The sequence below is a fragment of the Callorhinus ursinus genome, unplaced genomic scaffold (assembly GCF_003265705.2).
Source record: "Callorhinus ursinus isolate GAN/ISIS: 27379988/994484 unplaced genomic scaffold, GSC_fseal_2.0 scaffold10, whole genome shotgun sequence".
In the NCBI taxonomy this organism is placed as follows: Eukaryota; Metazoa; Chordata; class Mammalia; order Carnivora; family Otariidae; genus Callorhinus; species Callorhinus ursinus.
Window position 1 is genome coordinate 54,504,357 of NW_027397072.1, and position 23,731 is coordinate 54,528,087.

The following is a 23,731-nucleotide window of genomic DNA, read 5'->3' on the forward strand; positions in this document are numbered from 1 at the left end:
GCCTCCGTGGTTCCTGGAACTTTGGGCCTGCTTCTGCTGTGGGCCTTTGTACCATCTCCCCCACCAGAGACCCCACCAGCTGATGCTACCAGGTCTGTTCAGGTATGTCCTGGCTCCACAGGGACGACGCTTCTGGCCACCCCACGTAAACATATTCCTACACTTGCGTCTCCCTTACTCCACTCTTCTTCCTCCAGAGCATTTTCCCTCTGCTGACAGAATTTACTTCGGTATTTTGTAGATGTCTTCCCTGGTTATTGAAATAAAATGAAAACTCCACAAGGACAGTGATTTCTTTTTCTGTCCCTTGTCCACCAACAGCCTCAATTGTCTAGAATTCTACCTAGCTTTTAGTGTTTGCTAAGATTAAACACTTAAAGATTAATACTTAAATACTTACCAAATGAGTATTTAAATAGGCAGACACTAGTTAAAACAAGCTCTTGCATTTGCAGAACATTGTGGTTTTCTTGGTAAAAACATTCTTTTACCATATTTCGCCTTCACCCAAACATTGGTAAGGTCTGACTACTTTCACTGAATGCTTATTTGAAAAATAAAATTCTTTTCCTCACATCAACCTTGTGATGTCTTTAATTTTATAAGCTACAAAATAAGTACAAGGATTAGCCTTTGTTCACAACAGTATCTCCAAACCGCTGCTTCTAAAAAGCCTACATACCACCCAGTATTAAGGGTCAGGTTTCAGAGCGATTTTGTGAGCTGATTCTTTTAAATACACTGCATAGACAAGAAATGTTTATAAAAAGTTACAAATTTATAAATTCATACAGGACTGTTTAAACAAGTTTCCCAGTAAGAATTATAAACTATGTAAATCTTTTATTTAAAGTGAAGTGATAAATTATAATTAATGTATAAGTATAATTATGGTACTAAATTCAGATATGGGAATTATCCTCAAGTTGCTGCGTGTGAATATTATCAAACCTTTCTGTTGATGCTTCTGGCTGAGAACAGAAAAGTGATGGAGGCTTAAAGTGACTGAAAAGTTCTCATGGTTTCTTATGACCACATGCAGAGGACAAGGGCTTTTTCTCTAGAGTCCAAAGACAAGATAAAAAGTCTCTGATTTGAAATCAGAATCGATCTGCTGCTCTGCTAGCCACAGCTCGGATATTGCCATAAACCTTTGATGGAGGATTTCCTGCAGAGGAAAATAAACATCATATCTATACAAATAAACTCACATATATAGAAGACACATGGAAAGCAGTCTACAACTCTAAACACATACTCCAGTGGGTCTCTCTTAAATCAACAAAAGAACGATAAACCATACCCAAACATTCTCCAAAAATACTTTAAATACTAAGAGTCAAAGACACCAAATTGTCTAAATATTTCAAAAAGAAGCTGGTCAGATCTGGGCACTGATGGGAAATCCCATTTAGAGCAAGCTGCTACAATCCTGTAACTCGTACCAGAAGTTACTGACTTTGCTGCACAGTTTGAAAATAGGACTGGGGCGCCTGGGTGGCTCAGTTGAGTGTCTGACTCCTGGCTTTGGCTCAGGTCACGATCCCAGGGTTGTCAGATCGAGCCCTGCACTGGGCTCTGCACTCAGTGCAGTCTGCTTAAGATTCTTTCCCTCTGTCCCTCCTCCCACTCGCTCATGCTTGTTTGCTCTCTTTCAAATAAAAACAGGACTAAGTGCATCAATTAAGTTGACTGATGGTGATCAGGAGCTCTCTTTTTGTTGAAACCTAAACCACACTGCCGGCTATTCTGGAATGGCTTCACTGCACCTCTGGGGAAAGCAGCAAAGATTTAAGCAATATAACCCAATAAACCCCTTCTTTTCTCTAGCAAACTGATGAAATTTAAGCAAAAGTAGTATTTTTTTCTTCTTTAGGCCCACATTTGCCAACCACTAAGAGCTTCTACTTGCAATCTTTAACATTATGCTTAACTTGAACTGATATGCAAATGTGGTTTGAGTTCTGAATTCCCTATTTTGTTTCCAGAGAAAACACCCAATGAGTAAATTATTATTACCCAGGATGAGGTTGCAAATGGCAGTTCTTGCCATCTTGATGTTTTGGAAAGAGCCAAGGATGTGAACTTTCCTGCAAGAGAATATGGGACAAGTTAGCAACAAAAGCATTTCCTTAACTGAATCCCATAATCCAGAAACTCTGGAAAATCATGATAGATAGATTCCTAAATAAAGATGGCTGCACAACTCTAAAGACACTAAAAATCACTTTGAAGGGAAATTCTATGGTATTTAGATTATATCCCAATAAAAATTAGAAAAGAAAAAATTTTAAGAAACCAAGAATTTTTTAAGATTCTTGGCTAACAATGGCTACCATCAAGTGAGTGTTTTTTTTTTTTTTTTAAGATTTTTATTTATTTATTTGACAGAGAGAGACACAGCGAGAGCAGGAACACAAGCAGGGGGAGTGGGAGAGGGAGAAGCAGGTCTCCTGCCGAGCAGGGAGCCTGATGTGGGACTCGATCCCAGGACCCTAGGATCATGACCTGAGCCAAAGGCAGACGCTTAACGACTGAGCCACCCAGGCGCCCAAGTGAGTGCTTTTTATGTGCTAGGGCTTTATGTGTTCCCATTTAATCCTCATGTGAGCTTTATTAAGGTGGTATTTCCATTTTATAAATGAGGAAAGAAATTTACAAGAAGTAAAAAAGTCTGCCAAAGATTACACATTGGCAGAGCTGGTATTAAGTATCCAGAAATGCAAGTAACACTGTACTTGATCAAAACATCCGGATTTCAATTGCAAAGCTTTCTAAAGGTCATCTAAATTTTTTCACTACTCAGGATCATCCAGACCCTACTAATAGAAATTCCTGGCTGACAAGATGGACAATAGTATTTTGCCTTTTTGAGCCCATCTTCCAAAATGTCAGTAAACTAACGCCAAAATTGTCAGTGGGAACATCAAGCAGAGCGCTCTCATCCAGACAGGCTCAGCCATTTCTGGAAGTGGGAACAAAAATGACAAAACCTGTTCAAGATGATCCCTAGATTTTCTTCCCCATTCTGTGTAATCAGGCAACCACCCCCCGTAACTGGCAAAATTATGGGAGGGGGAGGCGAGGTGTTGCTCCCTGGGAAAGGAAAAGACATGGTATCTGGACCAGGGCTACCAGGTACAGCTGAAGTAGGAATGTTAAAAACAGGCAATGGGAAGCAAATATCTGCACAATGGATGTTGAGATGTCCAACTATCTTCCATAACCAGGCTTCAAAGTCTGGCAGCAAACAGCCTAGAGAATGCTTCTCAGGGAACCTGACCTGCTCAATAAAAAAGACCAAAGGAGAGGGGTGCCTGGGTGGCTCAGTCGGTTAAGCAGCTGGCTCAGGTCATGATCTCAGGGTCCTGGGATCAAGCCCCACATCGGGCTCTCTGCTCACCGAGAAGTCTGCTTCTCACTCTCCCTCTATACTCTCCCTCTCTCTCTCTCAAATAAATAAAATAAAATCTTAAATAAAAAAAAAAAAGACTAAAAGATACATCAGAAACAGCCTGGCAATCACCCTAAGTGAAGCCTACAGTCAACCAGCATCCCCCCACACTCCAGACCCCATGAGCTCAGGGCTTCTAGTCTGCTCTTTCCTGCCTCACTCATGTACATCTGACACACACAAACACACACACGGTTCCCCAGACTCTGACGAAAGCCTCTACTACAAAAGAAAAAGAGGCTGCAACCAGCAAGGTCAAGAAAGAGAAACAGAGACTACGGGGAGAAAAGAATGAAAACAGCAAAAACAAAATCAAATCAGTAAGGTCAGAAAAGCTATTTTCATGCACCCATGAATCAAGGGCATGATGTTAAGAAAACTAAATACAAGAATTAGAAGATAGAGTTACAGAAAGGAATTATAGAAGGGGGAAAGAAAAGGAAGACCAAAGTAATTCAAGAAAATTTCTGAAAATTGTAGAAAATGAGTTTCTAGTTTGAAAGGGCCCAGTAAGATGAGTAAAAATAGACCCACACTAACACATAGCATTATGAAATTTCAGAACACACTGGATGAAGATACTACCACTGCCAGACAGGACGCTCAAAGAATCAGGTATAAAAATGGTGCTGGACCTCTCAATACCAACACTGAAAGCTATGATAGCAATGTCTTCAAGATTCTGAATGGACGTGATTTATATAACAGAACTGTATAGTAAGCCAGGAGACAGGACACCTTTGGAACTAGAAGTTCTCAAATAATGTTAGCTAGCTAAGCTAGCTCCTGGACCAAATACGGCACCAAAATAAGGAGTACTTGGGGGGCGAGGGTGTGCAAAATGAATAAAGGGGGTCAAACAGCATAAACTTCCAGTTAGAAAAGAAGTCCCAGGAATGTAATGTGCAGCACGTTAAATATCATCAATAATACTGTGCTATATAATGGAAAATTGCTAAGAGTAAACCTTAAAAGTTCCCACACACACAAAAACAAATTTGTAACTGTGGTGATGGATGTTAACCAGATGTACTGTGGTGCTCGTTTTGCACCACATACAGGTATCAAATTAAAAAAGAAAAACAAAAGAACCAAAGGAGTACTCAGGAAAAAGAATCCAACAAACCAAGAGATTCAAACAGCAAAAGGGCAAAGGTGAAAGGAGAACCTAGGATGCCGAATGGGCGCCAGGCAGAGAGCAGCAGTGCTTCTGAGAAAGCAGGCTCCAGGACAGGTTGCTCAAATGTTTGATGCATCTGCATACAACAACATACAGCTTTTTACTGAATTTTACTGATAATCAGAAAGCACAAACATAAATAAGAATTCTTTTTTCCAGTGAAAACAAAGTGGTGAAGGACAGACAGAACAATCACAGTTATCACCTGGCCCAGTGCTGATATCCTGAGCACTGACCCTGCACTCAGGTAACGCTAACACTGGTCTCAGAAAACCCAAAACGTACAGGGGACGTAGGGAGGGGTGAGTAAACTGGATGTCAGAAGGGCTGAGTACATGGGGTGGAAGTGGGGGGAGAGATGAATAAAAGCTAAATTTTCATCTTCCATGGTAGAAAGTCAATGGTGAAGCTGGTATATAAACAAGATATTTGAAAATATGGAGATAAATAATTTCTAAAAATTACCTAAAAGAGTTGAAATTAGTTCCTCTGACAAAGAGGAAATGGTAAGTGGAAGAAGTTTGGGGCTTGCTCAAGTATGTCTAACTTTGATAAAAATCCTTGACAAGAGTGCAGGAAAGATGAGAAAACAGACACTGAGCATACATGAAGTGTGAGTGGTTTTGCTGTCGAAACCACCAAAGTGATGGGGCAGTGGCCGCAATGGTACGGGGGTCTCAGGACATACAGGCAACATTATTTCCCATCTGATGCACTGAATATATATGGAATAGTTTTTAGCTTTTTATCTTGCTCACATCATACTGTATTTTACCAGATTATCAGCAACTCATCAAAAACAACAGTTACGGGTACATACTGGTCCACATTATGGTTATGTCATAATAAATGGACGAACATGTGGATTTCCAGTTAGCCTATTTATACTGAACACTCAAGACAATATACTCAATTTCAAGTAGTATGTAATTCACTTGGAAAAAAAAAAGATATAAAAAGTAATTCAATAATAGCAACATTATTCATAAGAGCCCCAAACTGGACGTTTGGCTCAAACGTCCATCAAATGAGAATGGATAAACAAAATGCAATACCTTACGATAGTACTTGGCGATAAAGAGGAATTACTGACACACCTAAGGAAATGGAGAAACTGAAACAACATGCTAATTAAAAGAAGTCATACTCCAAAGAATGCGTACTGTGTATTTCCATTTATATAAATTTCTAGAAAAGGCACAACCATGACAGAAAGTAGGTCAGTGATTGCCTGGGACTGAGGTGGGATCACAGGAGTAGAGATTTACCCAAAACTCACTGAAAAGGATACTAAATAAGGCAATGTTTTTTGTATATGAATCATACCGCAGTAAAGCTGTTAAAAAAACCAGTTCAACTAGTAAATTTTATGTCAACACTTATCAATATACTTAGAATTTAATACATCACAGCATCTATAATTTGATTAGCACATCATTTACATTTGTAGATTTCTAAATTAACAAAAGTTTTTAGCACTACATATGATACTTTCAAATGTGGTATGCATTTCAAAGTATTTTAAAATGTCTAGTTCAGAACAAGATTTCCTCGTGGCTCCATTCTCCCAAGTCTAGGCTCCCCTCACAAAGATCAAAATTATAGTAAGCCCGTCTTCCAGTAAGAGGGCCATCAACGTGGTAGTACCATTATCCCTCGAGTGTAAAAAGAGTCGAAAATTTAGGTTCTAAAAAATGGTGAGCCCGAGTTTAGAGCCAACATAGCATGATTTTAAATAAAATTATTTCTGGGTTTAGCAGCAGGCAGGTCCCTCCTCCTGTCAGTCATCGGCTTCATTCCCCAACTTCATGGCACATGGTGTTATATAAGTTCGGCGCCATCTGCCAGCAACCACGGCCTGGCCCCACAGCATCTTCAACCCCCGCCACGGCTAATCCCAGTTCCACTTCCAGCACCCTTATTCTAAGCCCTTATCATCTTCTTTCTGTTCGCATAGAACTGCTCTCGAGTTTTTCACCTAAGGTGCAATGCTCATCATCCTTTTATGAAAGGCCTTTATATATAGTTTTAAAATATTTATAGACTCATACACATATATTTCTTTCTTTAAAAGGAAATTCACAGTGGCATTTAAAACACCCACTCCTTGCTCTCTCCTACTGATTTAAGTAGGAGTCCCTTCTGATACTATTTAAATCTTCACCTGTCGGGGCACCTGGGTGGCTCAGTTGTTACACGTCTGCCTTCGGCTCGGGTCATGGTCCCAGGGTCCCGGGATCGAGCTGCGCATCGGGCTCCCTGCTCAGCAGGGAGTCTGCTTCTCCCTCTCTCACTCCCCCTGCTTGTGTTCCCGCTCTTGCTATCAGATAAATAAAATCTTTAAAAAGAAAAATAAAAAATAAATCTTCACCTGTCATGTAACTTCTTTTAATAGTAATTCTAAACATTCCTTTTTTTTTTAAGATTTTATTTACTTGAGAGAGAATGAACACGAAGGGGGGAGGGGCAGAGGGAAAAGCAGGCTCCTGGCTGAGCAGGGAACCCGAGGTGGGACTCGATCCCAGGACCCTGGGACCACGACCTGAGCCAAAGGCAGATAAGCTTAACTGACTAAGCCACCCAGGCATCCCTGAACATGTCCTTTATTGCTGAGAAAAAAGCTAGAATTCCTAAGATTTTCTCAACTAACTTAATCTGCTTTCAAAGTAATTATGTATTTCATCCAGAACCATATACTGACAAAGAGTCAGTGGCAACATTATGCATAAAATACAATCTTTATGACTTCTTGAAACCAGCAAAAGGTCAAATATAAATTACGACAGTAATTTTCTCAAGATCAGATACTTACACATCAGCCAAAACTATCCGTGTCCGTGTCACGTTCTCTATGGTGAATTTGGTTTTTCCTCCTTTGCCAGCGATTCTTCCTATTGCCCTTGACAGGTGGTCTCCCTTTAAGGGCTTTACTAAATGAGAAAATCAAGGCCTCAGGAGGCAATTCCAGCACACCACCCACTCCATAATGAAGTTTAATCACAAACTAAATTTCCCTACTAAAAGATACAAAAAATATATATTTTAAAACCTGCTAATAATACAGGTTAACTGATGCTATTAGAAAGCTAAAAGTCACTTACAATACAAAGTCGACAGTACAAAAGTACAATAGTTAATAGGAAAAGACCACCCTATACTTACCATCTGTAATTTCAAAAGACTCTAGGAAGAGGTCATCCAACCTAATGAGGGCAAGTGCATCCTACAACATAAAAATAAATGCTGTGAAGCCCTTACGTTTAGATACCTGAGAATAACTACTAAGTTAAAATGCACCAGACCTAGAAAATTCAAATTTTTTTTATAAAGCCCAAATCCACAGAAACATTCACGGACCCTGGGATCATGACCTGAGCCGAAGGCAACACTTAACCAACTGAGCCACCCAGGTGCCCCTCATATTAAGTGTTTTTAAGCACCTATTTTAGATGTCATGAAATCACTTACCTCCACCTGAAACCCAAGAATAAAGGCTTTCACAAAATCAGCTGCTTTTGTCAAGGCACTAACATCCTTGGTTTCTTTACAAGTCTGTTAAAAAAAAAAAAGGCACATATTATGACTGGAGATGAAAATACTCTAATACAACACGAGGACTGATGGCCAGCATATACTCGCCATTACTGCTGATGGTTCCCGACGCACTAACTCCAGGACTAACTACCACGGATAGTTTAAGCAGGGATCTTGTCCTTAAAGGCTTTACTAGGTAATTGCAGAAATAGCTACTATTCATAAAATCCCAACCACTAAAAGTGACACGTATCGCAAAGGTGCTTTACACACAACAGCTCTAATCTTCACATCGACCCTGAATTTTTTTTTTAAGATTTTATTTATTTATTTGACCGAGAGAGACAGCGAGAGAGAGGGAACACAAGCAGGGGGAGTGGGAGAGGGAGAAGCAAGCTTCCCACTGAGCAGGGAGCCTGATGCGCGGCTCGATCCCAGGACTCTGGGATCATGACCTGAGCTGAAGGCAGATGCTTAACGACTGAGCCACCCAGGCGCCCCTCGACCCTGAATATTAAGTAATATAAAAACTTTTATATCTGAGAAAACTGAAGTACTGTAAAGTGAAAAAGGCAGAATTCCGACACAGGTCTGATTCCAAAATTGTCATTTCCATTCTCCCACACAGACTCAAATTTAGTTGAGGAGACCACATATTTGACAAATTTCAAACTTCACAAGGTTGTGTAATGCACATATAAAACTAGATCCCAGTTCCAATCCTGTATGTGACTTTGGGCAAGTCCCATAGATGCTCCAGGTCTTTTCTCATTTGTAAAATAAAAAAGTCGGGGGTGGGGTGGGGTCCTTTCAGGACTAACAAGATTCACTTGTTAGTGAATGACTTTGATGACTCTGACTAACCTACTCCTTTGACTCAGTTTCCTCACATCTAAAGGATGGTGATATGACAACTACTTCACAGGCCTGTCTTAAAGATTAAAATGATGTAGTGCACGCCAAAGCACCACTATGTGCCTGGCATCCAGCAGTAGCAACGGGTGTGGGTGGGATGCAAACTGATGCCTCTGCGACACGGAGTAAGACAGCCAAGCACAGTAAGAGTGTAGGCTCCGAAGACATGACTGAAACACAAACCAATCCTAAAGGAGAAAGCACTTGAGCTAGACTCCAAGAGATGACTGGAATTGAGGCCGGAAAAGAAAGAGTATGGAGGAGAGGGCTTTCTTCATATGGCAAAGTCCCCCACAGGTATGGACATAAAAAAGTCAAGAGCTGATGAGATGAACTTGGGACTTAGATTCCTACTTAAAAGCCAAGTTCAGGGGCGCCTGAGCGGCTCAGTCGGTTAAGCAGTTAAAACGTCTGCCTTCGGCTCAGGTCATGATCTCAGGGTCCTGGGACAGCCCCATAGCAGGGAGCCCGTTTCTCCTTCTCCCCGTGACCTCGCGCTTTCACTCTCTCTCAAATAAATAAAAATCTTTAATAAAAAAAAAAGGGGCAAGTTCAGTCAAAAACTGAACTCTTACCCTTCAGAGATTTTGAAGATACCAGAGTACCACAGTGAAAGCAGCGTGGTCCCGGAAAATTAATCTGGCACTGGCAGAGGAAGGACCGGTGAGAGGAGATTTAAAGCAATGAAGCAAGGGAAAGCTCTAAGGAAACAAGACGTTTGGCACAAAACTACAAGAACCTGAACAAAAAGGAGTTCTGCCAAGTTCTATATTTTAAACTTTACCAACTATTTAAAGCAGTGCCCCTCTGCTTTATTCCATTATTCTAGTTCAACAGAGATGAGTCTATACCAGTTCTGATGATGGTATGAGTCCTCAAAATGGAAGATACAATTTTGGTCATTGATTCTGATATAAAACTGGCACCCAGAAAAGGAAGCCCAAAGTCAATTAACATTGTCTAGCTTTTGAACTGACACCATGAAATGAATATATATGTGTGTGCACAGCAAGCACTTTTATTTCCTATTTACATACGTCTCTTTATGACCAGCTCTTTACTCAGCCTTGTCTCATTTCAACACAGAACATCATAAAATACACGCACAGGCATAACCAGTATTTTGGTATGATCTGAGGTCCACCTTATGAATTCAACTAATATTTGTGTTGAATGCAGAATTTGAAGACATTCAAGAAGTTCGAACTCACTATACTATTTTAGAAAACTGTATAACGATAATTTAACAAAACAAGTCCCATTACGGAAAGTCTATTCACTTCTTTTCACCCCTGTAGGAAAGAGAAACCCTAATATATTTGGAAATGGTTGACATTCTCCTTACCCTAATTTCTACATTCCTCGATTTCAAGTTAAACCGTATCTGAAGTCCCAAATGTTCTACAACAGGAGTAAATATCTTCATCCAGTTCTCTTTTAAGGGCGTGTATCTGTTAGCTGGGACTGGAATTTTCCTTGTTTCTTCTTTCCCACCCTACAACAGAAGAACACACAAGTCGGGGGATGTATTGGGATGGAGGTGGAGCTGTAAAATGACAGCTCTTCCACAAGAAGCTTTCTTTAACTGAACGAATTAAACTTCGTTCAGGAGAGTCACTTCTTGAAGGCCGTCACTGAAGAACGGCCCCCGCCCTTTCAACATCACCCAGAGACCACCGGCTTGGCCCACCTTTGGCCCCCGACCCCGTTCCTGTCCCACGGTCCCCGCCAGTACCAGGAATCCATCCCCGGCGAGGGGCGGGAAAACCGGCCTCTTCGCGGGCCGGGCCTCCTCCGTGTCCATGCGGCCTGCGTCCCCGCCGTCCCCCGCCGCGGACAGCGGCTCAGCCTGCCGTTTCTTCGCCCGCCGGCCACCCTTACGGGTGACTTGGGTGAAGCCATCTTCGGCTCCGGCGCTCTGCGATTCCATCTCCGCTTCCATCCCCAAGGATCTCCCGCTCCAACATATGCTTCCGGCTCGAACGCGTGCGCCGCTGCACGGCGCAGGCGCGCCTCGCGGGGTCCAGCGTCCGCCAACCAGCCCCAGGGATCCGCCCCGTTTCCTAAGGAGTCCCACACTGGGGACCTGAAGCAGGGTTTCGTGCGTTTGCTGGGGCGGTAGGGGAGGACATCCTAAAATATGCCTGATTCTATGGTGCCCCTCTGGCTTCGCCACTCACAGCCGAAACAATTGCCATCTCCAATATGTGTATGTACGAAAGGCAGTAGGTAAAGACGATAAGCAAGTTTGTGCTGTCCGTGAAAAAAATCGGGCGTGACTTCAGTAGCGCATCGGGCATTATCTGAGACAACTAAATCCCACTCGCCAGGGCGACGGGGGACGACTACGGCAAGTGTGTGGGGGAAACTGTCGTTTGTTTGGAGTTTGGTTTCCCGGTTAGTGTTTTGTCAGGCTTTGGGTGTACTGGTTGGTGGAGGGGAGATCGGCTGGACTATGTCGGCCTTCGAGAAGCCTCAGATCATCGCCCATATCCAAAAGGGCCTCAACTACACGGTATTTGACTGTAAGTGGGTGCCCTGCAGCGCCAAATTTGTGACCATGGGCAACTTCGCACGGGGCACCGGCGTCATTCAAATGTACGAGATCCAGCACGGGGACCTAAAGCTGCTTCGGGAGGTGGGTGCCGGGCGAGACTGTCCAGTTCCAGGATCTGCCGTTGGTGAGGGGACGAGTGAGGATTCGGGGGTGGGGGGAGTTTGCATTTGTTTTTGCCCCAGCCTTCGTCCAGCGTCCCCCAAAAGCACAGCTCGAGCTGCGCGGAACCAGCGAAGGTGATCGCAGATTGAGGAATACTTCCGACGTAAAACGCTGTGCTTCGAGTCCTGAATTCTCTGCCGGCCAGTTCATCTGTTCCCTGCTGGCCCCTTCCTGCAGCCACCCTTGCATTCCAGCGTGAGGGCCCTGGGAAGTGACATTAAGACTTCGTCTAAATTCGAGGTTCTTCTAGACAGTGGGCAATTGTTTGTGGAGAGTCGCTTTAATTAGGTCTTTGTTAGTAAAATGCTCTTTCATACAAGCAGAGACAAGGCAGGCACCGGGATGCCTGCACTGTAATTGGAGGAGACAACCTAACCATTATTATTTTTTAATATTTTCTTTATTTTTTCATGAGAACAGAGAGGTAGAGGCAGAGGGAGAAGCAGGCTCTCAGCGGAGCAGGGAGCCGGTTGCGGGGCTCCATCCCAGGACCCTGGGATCACCACCTGAGTCAAAGGCAGACGCTTAACGGACTGAGCCACCCAGGCGCCCCTTAACCATTTATTCTTTCAATAAGTTATTGAGTTGATTGCCTGGTATTCCCAGGCATGTGAATTACAATGTCTCCGGTCTCATGGGGTTTATTTTCTAGTGGGAGAGAGAATCCGTTAAATAATCAACCGACGATGCATAAATACAAACCGAGATGAATTCCCTAATATACTCTCACGGTTCTGTGAGAGTAAAAACAGATTTGGGATGAGTAGAAGCTAACTAGGCTAAAGTAGGAGTAGAGGAGGAGGTTTCCAGAGGAAACAGCGTCAGTGGAATCTTGGGAAGGGGAGCAGACTTTGCAAGGTTTGTAGGTCATTTAAAAGATCTACCCCTTTTTAAATGGTACATCACTGGACTTTTAGCTGGGTGTGCCAAGATCAAGTTCACAAGTTTTGTGATGATCATTAGGGAATGACTTAGAGAATAATGATTTTTTAAAAAGATTTTATTTATTTGACAGGGAGAGAGAGAGAGAGAGCACAAGCAGGGGGAGCAGCAGAGGGAGAGGGAGAAGCAGGCTCTCAGCTGAGCAGGGAGCCTGACGCGGGGCTCGATCCCAGAACCCTGGGATCATGACCTGAGCCGAAGGCAGATGCTTAACGGACTGAGCCACCCAGGTGCCCTAGAGAATAATGATGTTAACTAACATTCTTACACTTGTTTTTAAAATGCGTTGATTTGGGGTGATCAGCCATAATCAAGTATTTAGGGTTGTAATAGACTACAGGGAAGGCTCCAGGGATTAAAAACTATGGAGAGAGTCTGCTTGGACGAGATAGGCATTAAACTGGTAGGTAAAGGATGAATACAGTTTGGACAGGCAAGCTTGGGTGGGAAGGTATATAAGATCCCATCTCACTTTAAATTTCTGTGAGTGCCAGTTTTCTTGTTCAGTTTGTCTTTTCCAGCCAGGTACTCAGAGTTCCTAAACTTGGCTTATTCTTTTCTACCTTGCCTTCTGTTGCTCACCAGTTAGCCCACAGGTACCTGTTGCTATTTTAGGGTCTAGTTCAGATTATTTGATTTAGGAAATCCTGTCCTGATCCCCACACAAACTTCTTTACACTGCATTCCACTGGTAATTATTATTTGCTCCAGAAATACATAATTGTGTCCCATTTATCTCTAATTAGATTGTAAGCTCCTGGAGAGTAAGGATAGTGTCTATCATTAGTGTGGTTTGTAAGGTTCAGCCACTCAATAAATTACTTGTTAAAAGAATGAGTGAATGTATATCTGTAAAAGGATGTAACTTGGGAAATTTAAATATTGATTTATTGATCATTAATCAGCTGGCCTCAGGGTTTGAACAAATGGGAGACATTGGAATAGCAGACAGAAACTTATAGGTAAAGTATTAGGAACAAATACCAAATACCATCAAATTTCACCAGAGAGCATTTACCCCTTGGGACTTTTTAAAAATAAAATATAATTTGTGTACATTTCAGGAATACACTTGTTCCACAAAGTGAAATAGTGCCCTTTGTCTCTATCTATTGGCAACCTCCTATTTCAAGATACTATGTGAAAGAAGGACCAAAGATTCTTGAAAGATGAGTCCCTTCTTCTAAAGAGCCTCCTGTCTAAAGAGAGGGTTAAACTAATGCAAAAACACTTTTTTTTTTTTAAAGATTTTATTTATTTATTCATGAGAGACAGAGAGAGAGAGAGAGAGAGAGAGAGAGAGAGAGGGAGAGGCAGAGGGAGAAGCAGGCTCCCAAGGAGCAGGGAGCCTGATGCGGGACTCGATCCCAGGACCCTGGGATCATGACCTGAGCCGAAGGCAGACGCTTAACCATCTGAGCCACCCAGGCGCCCATGCAAAAACACTTTTAAGAACTTAGATCGAGTGTGGCTGAGATGGTGCGATGGAAAAGGCTATGGGTGTGATCCAGGCTCAGTGATGCGCCACCCTTACTGTGTGTGCATCGGGATCAGCTGAGTATGTTCTGTTGCTGCTGCTGCTGCTGCTGTTGTTGTGTGTAGGTGTGTTTTAAAATATTCATGCCTTGGTCCCACCTTAAGGAATTCTGATGCAGTGGGACTCTTGCATCTACACTAGAGTGAGGCGTGGGTATCAGTATTTTTAAATAAAACTTCAACTAGGTGATTCTAACAAGCACCAGTGTTGACTACCATTGGGCTACATGAATTATTGAAATCCTTGATTCTTCATTGTGGAACCACCTCAAGTCATGTGTTCCAAAGCCCATGCATTCCAAGGTAAAAATGTGTGAAGGTTGCAAATGGGTCTTCATTGATGGCTGCCTTCTCTTGTTACCAAGGACAGATAGGGAGTGAGGGCCTTCATATACAGTTGAGTAGTTTGTTCCATCACACGCGGGGTGCAGAGTTCGAAGGAAAGCTGAAGTCTATTTCTTTCTCATCAAACTTTATAAGTGTGAGACTTCCTCATTCTATAAAGAGCAGCTTTTCTCTAATTGGCACAAAGGACTAGGGGTGGCCCTGAAAAATGGAATCATAGTTGTGGACGTTTATACTGTAAAAATTAATAATAAGCTAATAAAGTTCTGCTTTTTTAGCTCCTGTGTCACTGAGTTCACTGCTTGTTACCATTTGGTTGACTAACCCTTTTAATGTTAATTAAAGTAGTGCCAGGATGTGGAGGAGGAAATACTGACAAGCTGTACTAGACCCACCCACAGATAGAACAAGAATAGTTCTCATGGGAATTATCCATCATGGGCTTCCTTAATCATGTTCACTTATTGTAGCAAAGAGAACCAACAACTAGGTCAAAAATGACCATCTATGATGTGTAATACAGCAAAAGTTATTAATATATACCAATTTTCTTTGTGGAACACATTTTGTAAAATCTTTTTAGCCAGTTTTTTTTTTTTTTTCCTAGCAAGAAAAATTTAAGTAACCCCTGGATTTTTTAAATCTTTCTTTTCAAAGGTAAAATATTTAGCCAAAGGAGGGAGGGAGCCTTTTTATTAACTCTAAAAAATTGGCTTCACTCCGGTGCCCCTTCTTAAAGCTATTATGATTTCCATGAATATCTTAGAGAAAACACCCCTGCTTCTATAAGTCCATTTGCCAGCAGAGCTCAGCCCTTCTCAGCAAACTGCAATCCTCACTGTCATGCAGATGATAAGATGTTTATACATTTGAGTTTTTTTTTTTTAAGATTTTATTTATTTGAGAGAGAGTGCGAGCAAGAGAGTACGAGGAGGGGGAGCAGCAGAGGGAGAGGGAGAAGCAGACTTCCCACTGAGCAGGGAGCCCGATGCGGGGCTCGATCCCAGGACCCTGGGATCATGACCTGAGCCGAAGGCAGCCGCTTAACCGACTGAGCCACGGAGATGCCCCTATATTTGAGTTATTTTTTTAATGTTTTTGTATTTTGAGTTGAATTTGACTCTTGGCACAGCAGACTACTACTACCTATAAATCTCTCTTTTTTTTTTTTGGTATAACAAAAACAGGGAAGCATAAATACCGTATATTAACATCTTGGAAAGATATGAATGAAAGTAAAAACCAAAGGACACAAATCTGAAAGTAGGTTCAGTTCGTGACTACCATTTTCCTCACCAGTCCATTTCAAGGTTGGAACATTTCTTTGGTACTTCTAATGACTCTCAGGTTTATAGAATGGGGTCTACATACTAAACTTTATTTAATTGATTTACATGTAGGTCTGGGGGCAGCCTAGTTTAGTATAAAGAGCTTGGAGTCTCCCTCGCTCTAGGGACCTTGAGCAAGCCCAGTCCTCTGAACCTGTTTCCTCATCTGGAAAGGAGTGTGCCAAATACTTTGCTTGCAGTTGTGTCCTAGTCTGGAAGAACATCTAGAACACGTCTGATCTATGTGTTCAATATATGGATGCTGTTTTAATCATTGCATATAAATGACACCAGAAACTATATGGTGTGTCATGTGAAAACGGAGAAATGAGAATATGGACTCCAGCAATGGTTTCTTTCTCCCCAGCACTAGGAATGAGAGGTTAATAATTAAGATACTCATTTATACTTTGATTTAACAAATGTTGAGCACCTACAAGGTGTTTAACAGATGGGACAAGGCCCCATTCTCATGATACTCATTCTGGAAAGGATGGCAGTAGAGAATTGAATAAATAAAATAATTTTATTGGTAAGTGCAATAAAGAAGTTTAAACAGGGTGAGTGATAGAGATTTGGGGGTTCCACTTCAGATTGGAGGAGCAGGAAAAGCCTCTTAAAGGGGGTGACATTTAAACATTTAAATTAGGAGAAGGAAGACATGATGATCTGAGGGAAGAGCAGTTCAGGCAGTGGTAATAGTAAATGCAAATGTCCTGAGGTAGAAATGACTGTTGTGTCTGAAGAGCAAAAAACAAAGCTGCAGATGTGTCTGGAGTGTAGTAGAGAGGAGAGAAGCAGGAAGTAAGTTCAGAGAATCCAGGCAAGATTCCAAAGAGCTTTGTACATTTTGTCTATCACGGGCGTTGGTGCCACTCCTGCGAGTCTGTGCCTCTAAATGTAGATGCATTTTATTTCATTCCATTATATTTCAATAAAGACTGACTTTCAGAATTGTGCAATGACAAATGTGGAAAAACCTAGTATAGGTTCTGTTGTAAAAAGTGGTTCTCAGTTTGGTTTCTTTCCTTTTAAAGTAGGGATTCTCAGATGTGTTCAGGTGCCAGAATGTCTGAACATTGTGGTGCTGTTTTTGGAACTCCATAAAACATTGGAATAGTCAGTTCCAATTCTTCACAAAGAAGTGGTTTTCCAGTAGAAAAATCTGGCTATATTATCATACCATGGTCTTTATATTACATGAAGTAACCATACATAAATTTTTAAATCTTCATTTCCAGATTTTCTTACTGGTGTACATTTGTTAATATTTTCTAACAGGCAAGCTAAAAAAATATCCAAAAAAACACTTAAGTTTGAGAAAAACATATCCATTAGCTGTTTTAAGCTGTGTGTGTGTGTGTGTGTGTGTGTGTGTGTGTGTGTGTGTGTGTAAATTTATGTTGGTACCTGAATATCAGTGTGTTCCAGGAGCATAGTTTGAGATTCTCTGCTCCAAAGGGTTAAAAGGTGAAAGTTAGATAAAGAAATCACATGGGGGGAAAGTTTTTGCTTCCAAAGTTTTTATTACCAGCAGTAAAATCTTCAAAGAACTATGTGTGTACTATAGGGACTGAAAAGTAGAGGTTAGCTTTTACGGTAAAACTCTTCTGTGGCTTAGGAAGAAGAGATACCCCATCAGAGACCCCAGGGTATAGTGGAATTGTGGGAAGCAAAGTGTTTTAGGTGGTAGAAGAGGAGAAAACGGGAGACCGTTTTTCCCAGGCCTCTGACAAGAATTTTCCTGGCAAGTTAAATCAATACATGATGCAACCTCCCCACAGTTAATCCCCTGAGTCCTTGGAACCATTTCCTGTCCATCCTGCTGTTTACTCAAGAGGCCCATCTTCACTCTGTGCCTCCGACTGTGGGAGCTATGACTGGTGACTTCTTGCTTGGCGCACCCAGGCCCAGTGTGAGACCAATGGAGGAAGGAGTTGGTGTCTATTTCATTAAGTTGGAACTCTGAATTACTTTAACCATAGAAACTGTGCCCTAATAGTGATTAAGGGCTATACCACTATTGATACATTATTTCAGTTACTTTTATTTGGGGGAAATGGAGGGTGGGGAGCACATAAGTGATCTGTTGTTGGAAACTATTTCGTTAAATTGACAAAATTTTGATTCTTGGTGTTGCTGTGTTATAACTCTTTTATAAAGTTGGAAAAATACCTGAAATAATGAATATCAGTTTTCTGAATAACTGAACCATCTTGGACCACAATATGCATTACAAAGAAAAATAATGATTCCGTGATTTTGTGCTTCTCATCAATGTGGTCTTTTATGACCATGTTATTATCGATGACTGCTTTTGATTACTGGGCAATTCCAAGGAGGCTGTGAATGCTTTCCTATAGACCTGGTTACATAGTAACTGCTAATTTTTCCAGATCCCAAACAGTGAGAAAGCTCAACAGGCTGGGAGTTTCCAAAGCCCTGTACAATATAATATCTTTTGAGTCATGAAAGAAAAGTTTATTACCATTTGTGTTAAGTGAATTTTATTTTCTTTTTCTTTGAAAATTGCTATGTATACTCTATATGGAAGTGCCCAGTCAAACATTGGAAGTGTCAGGGAAATTATTTTTTAAATTATATGAACCAGTAGGAGGGATGAAGATTGGCTCAGGAACTGAGAAGTTATAAGAAGAAATCTCCTAGAAACTGGAGAGCTCTGTGGAGAGAAAAAAGAGAAAAAAGTATATCCAGAATATTGTTATGTCAAAAAAAAAAAACCGAAAATATATTATGGTCTTCCTTATATTAAAGCAAACCTATGTATGCTTGTAAATGTGTAGGAAAAGGTCTAGAAGGATGGGGATTACTACTGGGGAGCATCAAAGGGAAACTCACTTTTCAATGTTCAGTTTTTTGTTTGAATTTTTATAGGGAACACGTATTACTTTTGTACACACAAAATTTACAGTTTATAAGAGATTAAATAAGAGGAATAGTTTCGGGCGCCTGGGTGGCTCAGTCGTTGGGCATCTGCCTTCCTCTCGGGTCATGATCCCGGGGTCCTGGGATCCAGTCCTGCATCAGGCTCCCTGATTGGCGGGGGGGGCCTGCTTCTCCCTCTCTCACTCCCCCTGCTTGTGTTCCTGCTCTCGCTATCTCTGTCAGATAAATAATAAAAAAAAGAGGAATAGTTTTGCCCTGTTGAGGCCAACAGTAAATGGGAGGATATAGGGCCAGAGTATGGTGTCAGCAGGCTTCAGGTAGCTGCCTCATCTGGTTCCATGTTGCCCAGAGTTCCCAGGGTTTAAGGCAGTAGCCGACTCCAGGAGGGACTTCAGTAGCCTGGGCAGGTGGGGTCAGGGTGGGCGGAGGCAGCAGAGAAACGGGAAGCATCAGGAAGTAAAAAGAGATTGGTGGAGGCCCCACAGAGGTGTGGGAGTAGATGAGAGTAGCATAATGCATGGGCATATGTGGGAGGAGTCAGAGAGGAACTGATATTTTGATTGTAAACTCCTTGAGGGCATGGCCAGTCTCCTTCATGTTTGTATCCTATTCTGCCTAGTTCGTTGATTTGCTTTTAGTAGGAACTCATTAAAAAAAAATGCTAAATGCCTGAGTTGGGCAAATATGTAAAGCTGTATGCTTGAAGCTCTTTGCCTGTGGCAGGAGGATTATTATATGATACCATTTCTAAGGACCCTTTTGGTGATATGATCTATACATAGTTTCCATAAGCCACATTACTTAAATAGTACATCGGTGTGTGGTTGTTTTACTAATGTGATTATATGCAATACGGGGAGCAGTTGCTTTTTAAACGTCAAAATATTGGCTAATCCATACCAATAGCAGTGCCTTTGGTACTCACATATATACAAATCTCTCTGCATTGATAAGGTCCCAGAGAGAATAGTGACATAAACATTCTCAGTTTATAGGGTTCTGCAGAGAAAACTATAAGAGACACATAAACATTTTTGTTCCTGTAGCCATCTGGAAAGAATAATATCTTCATTATGTTCTCATTTCTACTGAGGATCTTAAGAATAGCACATTAAATGCTGAAATTTTCATATTTGCAAACCAATGGAGATGGTATACTTGTCAGCATTTGAATGTCTCATTAGTGAGAGGAGAGGAAAGGCAAAATTAAAACTCATTCTCTTTGACAGTTACATACTTTTAAACTATAGGAAAGTGACTAGAGGAAATGCATGATAATTTTGATCAGAAAATGTTTTAATTGCTTTTTATTTATGTGTCTTATTTAAGTCCCATAATAGAGCCATAAATATCATGAATTATAAATAGCTGCTTATATAAATAATGTATCCTCTCTCCCTCCCTTCTGTCAAGATTGAAAAGGCCAAACCCATTAAATGTGGAACATTTGGTGCAGCATCTTTACAGCAGAGATATTTAGCTACTGGAGATTTTGCTGGAAACCTTCATATATGGTAAGATTATTTAATCAATATTAAGACATGAGGTAGGCCATTTCTTTGATAGTCGTGTTGCTCTTCCTCTGAAAGGGAGAATTCTAATTTTAAAATGTTTCTTGTTCAATTTTAACTATTTATAAAAATGCAAGAATTGTCTTTTAATACACATTTCTAGATTTCATATTCAAAATCCCTTTAAAAATACTGTTTTTCTTTAGATATTTTGAATAATGTTACCAATATTTATTTCCATACCTGCTGTTTGGTGCTAGCATTTAATATTTTATAAGTGTACATAAACGGCTCTTCCCCACACATGTGTAACACAGAAAAGTTCAATATTGTTAACATATCAAGACAACTGGCATTACAGAATGATACACTGAATTTTTATTTGTTTTAATTTTTTAATGTAAAACTCAATTCATTAAAAAATTTTTTTTAATACTTGAGCTAACATCTAAGCACAACTTTTTAGGAACACATCTGTTGAGCAAATCAATATAAACCTGTTATTAATGAACAAAACCATAATTATGCCAAATGTTTGTAATTTTCATGTTCTACCTAGAGTTATTTCCTCGTATTTAAATTAAATTGCAGGGACTGATATTTCTCCTTAATTACTTTTCAAGAATATCTCTTATTTTAACTATTTAAAGTATATATAGTAATGTTCTAGAAAGAAACTATCTTCTCTGTCTCATGTTTTCTAAGGTGACCTTTCTTGATTCTCACTTAGAATCTGCTGCTTTGTAATTGAATTACTCTGACATATTTATCTTAGAATCACAATATAAAACAGAATGAAGCTATTTTAACTTCCCTTTGCTTTAACTGCTTAATACTTAAGTTCGCATCTATTAGAGTACATCAGTTCTTACATGCTATGTCATATACTTTAAAAGAAATCGGGAGAGACCAGTCTGATTGTTATTTTTAAAAATAACATATTTCAGTATAAGAATATGCAAAAAATACAACTGTTGACTGTCTTTCTAATGGAGTTTCCTAGTATAGTTACAGGTATCACTGACTATCATTGTTAAGTCTTACAGTTTTATGTTACAAAAAGCAGTGTTTTAAAGTCTGTAAAAGCAGTAAAAAAGTTCTTTTAAATAGAATCTCAGCCCTGTTTAGATTTTACTAATAAATCTTGGCCTAGTAATAAGTTGGGATTACATTTCATGAATAGCTACATTAATTTTTTTTTTTAAAGTTCAGGTTATCAAAAACTGACCTGTTAAAGAGAAATGTGGCTTAGAAGCCCTATTAGAAAAAAGGGAGGCAGGATAAGGGGTATATTAACATAACCTATTTGAGCCATTCATCCCCCTGCCATCTTGGGTAGATTCAGACACTCATAGTAGCGGGTACTTTCCTGCATTCCTTTCTCTTAACTAACCTAGATTTAGACAAACTTACCTTTGTTGTGACCAGCATGATGATACACTGAAAAATATGTAATGAGAGGAAACTAGTATGGAATTTAGTGAGAAAATAATACATTGTAAAGGAAGAAATGTATACAAAGTAAACACTACTCATATTTTATCCTTCCAAAAGATCTCAAGATCAGACTACCAAGGCCTATTTTGGAAAAACATTCTGAATTACTTTGAATTTACTCTGTGTTTAAAGTAGTGATTATTAGATTTCAGGGAACCAAAGGGTCAGCAGATTTGGAGTATCCATTACATGTCGGGAGGAGCCCAGGAATCTGCATTTATTATTAAGCTTGCCTGGTAAGTCATGTGCAGAGGTCCTAGATTATCTCTGAGAATTACTAAGTGGGCTCAGGACATAGAGTTCCAAGTTGAATGATGACAGTTCTCATTGAGGGCTGGAAAGAAGCTAAAGTGGAGAGAAAATATTGGAAGTAAATGTATAAATTACCTTCATAGCAAAACCCTTATTTTTAAACAAAAATCTAAATATGGTATGCATTCTTAAATTTCAGTAGTGAACTAAATGTTTGGGACCATGGAGTAAGTAGGAAGCTGTGTTCTTTTGCCTAGGAATTTGGAATCTCCAGAGATCCCAGTATATTCCGTAAAGGGCCATAAGGAAATTATAAATACCATAGATGGTGTAGGTGGACTGGGAATTGGGGAAGGTGCACCGGAAATTGTGACTGGCAGCCGAGATGGTAAGTTAAAGTTTTCTGTGTATTTCAGAAAATTTTTTTCTTTCGATATATCTTTGTGCAACAATATATCTTCTCTTATGGAAATCTTCTTCATCAGCCACGACTCCCTAAATCTAACTGTACTTTTTTAATAGGCAAGTTTAATTGCATATCCCTCAATTGCCTCAGACTTTTGGGTGTTTTGAGATAGAGACATAGCACTTACTATTTTAGCTTTGAGCTAGTTCAACTACTAACAACCATAGTTTCTTATGAACTTTGAAAGATTTAAAATTTCTTTACAGGTTTTTGAGGCAGCTGACAATATAAGGTGGGTGGCAGCTTTTCACATTTTGGCGGGGGAGGGACAGAGGGAAAGAGAGGGAGAATCTTTTTTTTTTTTTAAGATTTATTTATTTGTCAGAGAGAGAGAGAGAGCACAAGCAGGGGGAGCGGCAGGCAGAGGGAGAAGCAGGCTCCCTGCTGAGCAAGAAGCCCGCTATGGGACTCAATCCCAGGACCCTGGGATCATGACTTGAGCCGAAGGCAGACATTTAACTGACTGAGCCACCCAGGCATCCCAAGAGAGGGAGAATCTTAAGCAGGCTCCATGCCCAGTGCAGAGCCCAACACAGGGTTCAGTCTCATGACTCTGAGATCATGACCTGAGCCGAAATCAAGACTCAGATGCTTAACTGACTGAGCCACCCAGGCACCCCTCACCTTCTTTTTTTAAAAAGCAGAATTAGTACTTGTGAAAATTGTCGTGTTGATAGCTGGTTGAACATTGAAGTTCTGTGATCCTTCCACTGAGCATTGTAGAAAGATCCAAGGGCACCAGCACTACTTTTCTACCTTGTGGTGACTAACAAGGGACAGGTCTATTGGTGTTCAAAGATGTTCTGCATGACCGTAAAGGGAGTCAGAATTTGTTGCTTCATGATGGGTACATAAAAAATTTGGTACCTTAGTGGGTTTGGCTACTTTTGTTTTTTTTTTTTTAATGTTATGTTAATCACCATACATCATTAGTTTTTGATGTAGTGTTCCATGATTCATTGTTTGCGTATAACGACTCAGTGCTCCACGCAGAACGTGCCCTCTTTAATACCCATCACCAGGCTAACCCATCCCCTCACCGCCCTCCCCTCTAGAACCCTCAGTTTGTTTCTCAGAGTCCATCGTCTCTCATGGTTCGTCTCCCCCTCCGATTTCCCCCCTTCATTCTTCCCCTCCTGCTATCT

General features: G+C 40.7%; 2 protein-coding genes across 2 annotated transcripts in view; one reads left to right on the forward strand and one right to left on the reverse strand.

Annotated features, from left to right (window-relative positions):
- Positions 1 to 578: 578 nt before the first annotated feature.
- Positions 579 to 11,168, reverse strand: PNO1 (partner of NOB1 homolog). Its single transcript, XM_025868560.2, has 7 exons — positions 10,819 to 11,168; positions 10,429 to 10,578; positions 8,103 to 8,186; positions 7,797 to 7,857; positions 7,447 to 7,564; positions 2,020 to 2,090; positions 579 to 1,168 (listed from the first exon to the last, which is right to left on the reverse strand). Exons 1-7 carry the CDS (start codon positions 11,023 to 11,025, stop codon positions 1,101 to 1,103), a joined length of 759 nt encoding a protein of 252 aa, XP_025724345.1. The 5' UTR covers positions 11,026 to 11,168; the 3' UTR covers positions 579 to 1,100.
- A 269-nt stretch (positions 11,169 to 11,437) lies between these two features.
- DNAAF10 (dynein axonemal assembly factor 10) overlaps positions 11,438 to 23,731 on the forward strand; it is a 21,133-nt gene continuing 8,839 nt past the window's right edge. The window contains exons 1-3 of the mRNA XM_025868562.2: positions 11,438 to 11,721; positions 20,274 to 20,374; positions 22,378 to 22,508. Coding sequence (XP_025724347.1) covers positions 11,539 to 11,721; positions 20,274 to 20,374; positions 22,378 to 22,508 — 415 coding nt within the window. The 5' untranslated portion in view covers positions 11,438 to 11,538. The remainder of the gene's footprint in view (positions 11,722 to 20,273; positions 20,375 to 22,377; positions 22,509 to 23,731) is intronic.